The 6,288-nt window shown below is 35.1% G+C and overlaps 1 protein-coding gene across 1 annotated transcript; it reads right to left on the bottom strand.

Annotated features, from left to right (window-relative positions):
- Positions 1-602: 602 nt before the first annotated feature.
- On the bottom strand, positions 603-4,966 carry LOC112789795 (uncharacterized). Its single transcript, XM_025831838.3, has 3 exons — positions 4,603-4,966; positions 2,669-2,956; positions 603-2,117 (listed from the first exon to the last, which is right to left on the bottom strand). Exons 1-3 carry the CDS (start codon positions 4,759-4,761, stop codon positions 885-887), a joined length of 1,680 nt encoding a protein of 559 aa, XP_025687623.1. The 5' UTR covers positions 4,762-4,966; the 3' UTR covers positions 603-884.
- Positions 4,967-6,288: the final 1,322 nt, after the last annotated feature.

Genomic DNA, 6,288 nt, shown 5'->3' with positions numbered 1-6,288 from the left:
CACAATTTTACTAAGAGAATAAAGTTAAAGTTCATTCAAATTAGAGAAGCTCACTTGTATTTTGTTTCTAAATATTATTTTTTAAATGTAAAATACAATCCAAACTATGCCAGCTTACGACACTAAAGTAAACAGCCACATACAAAGTTAACCAAAATAGAGCCTTAGCAATGACATATCACTTTTGTAGTTTTGTCCATTAATTACCATATTTGGTGTGTACTTCTATAATTTCGATTATTTGATTTGTACTTTTATTCACCCTATACCCTTTTATATGTATTTTTTCTGTTTATTTTTTTTAATGTATATAAAATGCTTATTACACTTTATTAGAAAGAAGATAAAAGACAAAATGTTGACCACCGAATATATTCTATTTAATGGTGGAACAAATCAAAGAATCATTTTAATATTGAATTCTCCTGTTAAACATGTAAGCTGCGAGATAAACCACTCGTAATAGACTAATAGTAATAAGCTAGTTTAAGAAAAAAGTAACTACTATTACCTTCCCAAAAAGTAACCATTCTAAGTCAAAAAGAAAATAAAGCAACAAATCTAACCATCTAAGAGGGATTAGTGACTATATACAAGGCGCATGATCAATAACAAGAAATTTTATATATTACTTCAAAATAAAAAAGAAATATATCAAGTGAAGGATTTTCTGCATAAATACTAGATAATCCTCACATATCAAACATTTACATAACATAAGATGACGATAAACCGTGCACGTTACAAGAGAAAAAGGATCGGATAAAAACCTTTTATTCCATGCATAATAAAACACGCAATGATTTGAAGGTATAAACAGATAACATCCCTAGGAAAATCACTGCTCCAAGAAGCTGAAATTCCCAAGACACAGGTTGTTATTTTCACCCTGACCATCCTCCTCTCTGGGGGCCCACAGAGCCATGAACATTCAACCTGTCAAGCACAGAGTTGAAGTCAATTGGCTGTCCACTATCCTCCATCCTCTGGATCACACTTGCCACATGATCACCCCTGAATCCCATGCTCACCATTTTCTCAATCAGCTCGTTGTAAGGGTGGTTGCGCATAAACTGTGTCTGGTTAGGATTCCTCCCCATGAGATTGTGGCCGCCGGGATTCTGGAGTGAAGCACTTGATGGAGGGTATCCAGCTTGAGCATAGTGGGGAGGAGGTTGGGGTGGATGGTGTGTCCTCCCTCCCTCGCCTTCATACATCGTGTATGCACTGGCTGGAGGAGGAAGTGCTGGATGGGGGCTGGCAGTACCGTACATGTCGCCTGGTTGTGCCGGGAAAGAGCCCTTCATCTGCTGTGGTGGAGGTTGCTGCTGCGGAACAGTTCGGCCAGCAGTTCCTCCGTATCCATAAGGCATGGCATCGCCGCGGCTAGAACCAGGTTGTGGAACTCCAGAATATGCTGGCATCTGCATGGGCATGCTGTTAGGTAGTGTTTCAGTGGGGGGAGTTGGGTTTGCTGGTTGGCTTGGCAGATAGGAAGGGTAGGATGTGGGGGTTCTTATCTGGGGTGGCATTGAGGGAGGCTGTGAAGATGGCACCTGCTGAGCCCACTGCTGCTGGGGTGGCTGCGGCTGCTGCGGCTGTTGCTGTTGTTGCTGTGGCTGCTGATACTGAGGGAACTGTTGCACAGCTGGGGATGGGGCTACCTGAGATGGTGTTGGTTGTGGAGTCACCCGCGACATGTCTTGTTGAAGTTGGGGTGTTTGGTATTGTTGATTTGTCAATGGTAAATACTGATTCTGAGAGAGCTGGGGAGCAGCTGGAGGGTTTGGCAATGGAGTGGGAGGTTGCTGCATGTAATAAGTAGGCTGTTGGGTGGCTTGGGACGCATTTGCTACTGGAGCTTGAGCATGGGGTGCAGCCGGTTGCGGCGGCGGCTGCTGTGGGGGAATTTGATGAGGAAGTGCAAGAGCTAACTGCTGGTTGTGTGCATCAGATGCACTATCAATCTTTTTAGGATCTGTTGTAGAAGGCGATGATCTCTCCTCTGAGTGGCTTGAGGAAGATGATTCCTTCTGAGCAAGTTGAAGCTTGGCTAATTCTTTCTGAGTGTCAGCTAGCTCTTGCTTGTCTCTTAAAATTTGTACAGATCTATGAACCTACATAACCAACGTAAGGAAAATGAATACATGCAATAACAATCTTTGTTTCTCAAAGTCTATATAATCAATTAATAAAGTGAACAGATATATGAAAGCATGCTAATACAGAACATTGCGAGTTAAATGCTTTATTTACTCTGCACTGCTCATAGCTGAAAGTCATTTTTTGCGTAGATTGGAACAGTATCAAGAATACACAGAATATTCAAGCAATAACAAATTGTTAATCTAGCAATAGAGATTAATGTCCAGTTTGTGATTGATGAATGGTGCTTCATTGACCAGACAAACAAAGTATAGCTATCTTGTTATGTTGAACAGGTTTGCAAATCAAGAAAGGAATATGGTTGGATTTCCCAATTGAGAAAGAATGTCTGCATTTGAACTGGAAGGGGAAAAAATTGTTTCAGTTGATGTATAACTACTTCAGGATTTCATTAACACAAGATCCAAAGTATTCATCCATCAGATGTGGGGTAGTGCTGTATGGGTACTAGGTAATATATGAAATGAAGTTAAACCTAAGAATATATATGAAAGCAGCATACCTCTTGAAGATGTTTTTCAAGTGCCTTGAGCTTTAAATCTTGCTCCCCATGGTCACGATTTAAATCAGATCTCATTTCTCCAATAGATTTGTCAAGATTGTAGCAATATAATTCCAATTGGGATAACCTTGAACTAATTCCCTCAAGAAATCGCATGAGGTTGTCAGCATATTTTTTCATGCTCTTCTCCACAGTTGCAATCACATCTTGGCTTAGAGAATCTTCAGGCGGATTGTAGGCAGTAGTAGGAAACATTGATGCTCTCGTCATCCTTGATTTGTGAAAATCCTGCCAACAAAGTGGACATTTCTGGATCAGAGATACAATGTTTCACTATATAGGAATAGAAGGTACAGGTGATCCATAATCATTATAATAATATGTATACATGCATACAACATGAAGCTCGAGTTAAGTTAATAACAGCTTGCATTTTCTGATAATCGTGATGATTGATCAATAACAAATCAAACATACAGCCAGTCATCATGAGTTAAGTACCTCAATGTAACTGACAGATCAAAAGTTAAAATCAATATATTGTAGAATTTGACTCCTCAACACATTTATACTACAACACCTGGAAAATACTCCTCTATTCTCCTAACTGCCAACTGTAAACCCGTTTGACCACATTCATCATGCATCAAAACTTATTTTTTCTATTCAAAATTCACCAAATACTCTTGCAGATGAATAAAAATAAATCACAAGACCTGAGTAGAATAGAATTGAAATAAAATATGTTTGGAAACTTTGGATGAGATAGAGTAGAATATAATTCTTGAGAGAATTGAATTATACTCAATTTCGGGGAGAATTCTTTGATTTGAAACAAAAAAAATGGAATTGAATTAGATTGTTTGCAATATGTTATAAAATAACTATTTTGCCCTTAATACTATCAACACCAACTTCTCTTCAAAGTCCACCCTCAGCTCCTCAATCCCTAACCTTTGAAGATGGTTCCTCTGCCACCAACACCTCCTTCAACTACCACCATCCAGCTCCACGCCCACATGCACCACCACCAACCTTACCTTTTCTTCCTTCTTCTTCACCCACAAAAACTGTCGCCTACCTTAAGTGTTGTGCCTATCTAATCAAAATCTATAAAGAGAAAAACCTCCAACAGGCATGGTTGTTGTTGTTGATGATGATGATGGAAGTGGTGAGGCACAGTGGATGAAGGTGGTGTTGTGGTGAATGATTACTGATCAGATAACTAATTAGAAATCAAATCACTTTTGGTCAGATTTAATTTAGGTAACATGAGAGTTAGATTCTCATAGAATTGAAACCTGCATTACTCTTTAATACTAAAGCATGTAATGGAGTTCTAGTTTTTAAGAGAATTGAAATCACAAGGTTTCAAAACACACAAAAACCCAGGATACAAATGCATACTATCAAACGGCATTATTTGTCTTCTTCTTTCTTTGTCTTGTTATCCAATAACCAGTTCATGCATTCTGGCAGAATGCATCATAGTCCACAAACCCAAAAGCCACCCAAATAAATAAGACCTTTAGGTCATCAACATCTCACACATAAGAAGAAAATCCTGTTTCTGTTTGACAAAAAAACCTTCACATTCATTCATCCTAAAAAAAAATTATGCTATCAACGTCAAAAATCTAGTCCAATTTTTCCTTCGGTTTCAAGTTGCAAATAGCTTAAGACACGAAGAATCAAATTTAAACTAAAACGAAGATCGATGATGGAGAACCACAAAACAAACCAAGAACAAACCACTTTTACTCAATCAACAAAATTCTTGCATATTTTTCTAAAATTGATAACTTTCATAAACCCTAACCACTTTTCATTCATAATTAATAAGTTAAATACCCATGTTCGGATAATTCCCATAGAAGCTAAAAACCTTCAAGTCAACGCTTGAAAGGCAAGATAGGTCACATGAGTATATATACCTTAGTTGAATTGGCGTTGATAACTGGATCGGAATGATTGCCATTGGAAGAATTGGAATCCCTGTTACCGAAGTCTTCGTAGGAGCAGAGGATATCATCGGAACCGAAATCAAAACCCTTGGAACCCGAGTTACCGCGACCTGAGGATCCAGACGCCATATCTGGAGCTTGAAGATGCAGAAAGGGAGCGAAGACTTGACACTGAGACGAGACAAAGGGATTCGGAAGAGAAAGAGAGAGAGAATGTGTGTGTAGGGAAAAGGATTTAGAAAACGTTACTTTGCTTTTCCGCAAAAACGAAGTTTGGGATAGTAGGGGCGAGTATTTGTTAAAACTTAAAAAGGAGAGAGAAAATCACAAATACATTTTTTAGGGCAATTTACTTATATAAATAAAATGATAAAATCCTTTACCTAAATGTGCAAAACGGATTGTTGTTACGTGCATGTGCAAAACCCTATTCTATGTAATCCGTGGCAACCCACCACGGTTTTTGAATTGTGCATAAACCGTGACAGGTTGGGACGGTTTATGGGGAAACTTAGATGCTTGTAAACCGTGGGAGGTTCCAGCGGTTTATGAAGGGGGCGTGGAAGGCATAAACCGTGATAGGTTACCACGGTTTATGAAGAAGGTGCACTAAATGTAAAACCCTGTAACCCACCGCGGTTTATGAAGACTGCAGCAAAATAAGTCATTTTTAGAAAAATAAAAAATTTAAAAATATAAATTTTTTATTTTTATACTTTTAGAATATAAGATTAAATAATTAGAAAAATAAAATAAAGTCCAGCAATATCCAATAAACAACAAATATGTAAATTTATTATTTTTTTAATTTTTAAACTAAAAAAAGTATTTTTTTTTCTAATAGCAGAAAAATAAAAAATTACAAGAATATCTAAAAAATAAAAAATTGAAAAAATTTAATTTTATTAAATTAATTTATTCTTAATTTGTAACTAATTACATAAAAAAATTCAACTGTCCGGGTATAGCATTATCCGATGAATAAAAAAATAAAAAAATATTTTTAAAAAATTTAAAAATTTTAAAAATTTAAAAAAATTCTAAGAAAAAATAAAAAATTGAACAATTCTAAAAATTGTCCGGGTATAGCATTATTCTTTTTTCTAATTGTAGAAAAATAAAAAATTCTAAGAATATCAAAAAAATAAAAAATTGAACAATTTTATTTTTCTAAATTAATTTACTCTTAATTTGTAAACAAGTGCAGCAAAGAAAGTCAACTCTCCGGGTGTAGCATTATCCGGTGAATAAAAAAATAAAAAATATTTTTAGAAAAATTAAAAAATTTAAAAACCTAACTTTTTATTTTTATATTTTTAGATTATAAGATTAAATATTTTTATTTAAATTAAAAAAATAAAATAAAGTCCAGCAATATCTAGTAAATAACAAATCTGTAAATTTTTTTTTAATTTTAAACTAAAAAAATACTTTTTTTCTAATAGTCAAAAAATAAAAAATTCCAAAAAATCTAAAAAATAAAAAATTGAAAAATTTTAATTTTTTTAATTAATTTATTCTTAATTTGTAAACAATTGTAGCAAAAAAATTCAACTGTCCAGGTGTAGCCTTATCCGATGAATAAAAAAATAAAAATATTTTTCTAATAGTCGAAAAATAAATGATTCCAAAAATATCTAAAAAATAAAAAATTGA

This window comes from Arachis hypogaea, chromosome 3, assembly GCF_003086295.3.
Source record: "Arachis hypogaea cultivar Tifrunner chromosome 3, arahy.Tifrunner.gnm2.J5K5, whole genome shotgun sequence".
NCBI classification, from domain to species: domain Eukaryota; kingdom Viridiplantae; phylum Streptophyta; class Magnoliopsida; order Fabales; family Fabaceae; genus Arachis; species Arachis hypogaea.
The sequence above is the reverse complement of the archived record's forward strand: the minus strand, read 5'-3'. Positions and strand labels throughout refer to the sequence as shown.

Coding starts and splice junctions, on each gene's coding strand:
- LOC112789795 (XM_025831838.3), bottom strand. CDS start 4,761: ATGGCGTCTGGATCCTCAGGTCGCGGTAACTCGGGTTCCAAGGGTTTT. Junction 2,957..4,602: donor TCAACGCCAATTCAACTAAG/GTATATATACTC, acceptor CTTTGTTGGCAG/GATTTTCACAAATCAAGGAT. Junction 2,118..2,668: donor TTGAAAAACATCTTCAAGAG/GTATGCTGCTTT, acceptor TTGGTTATGTAG/GTTCATAGATCTGTACAAAT.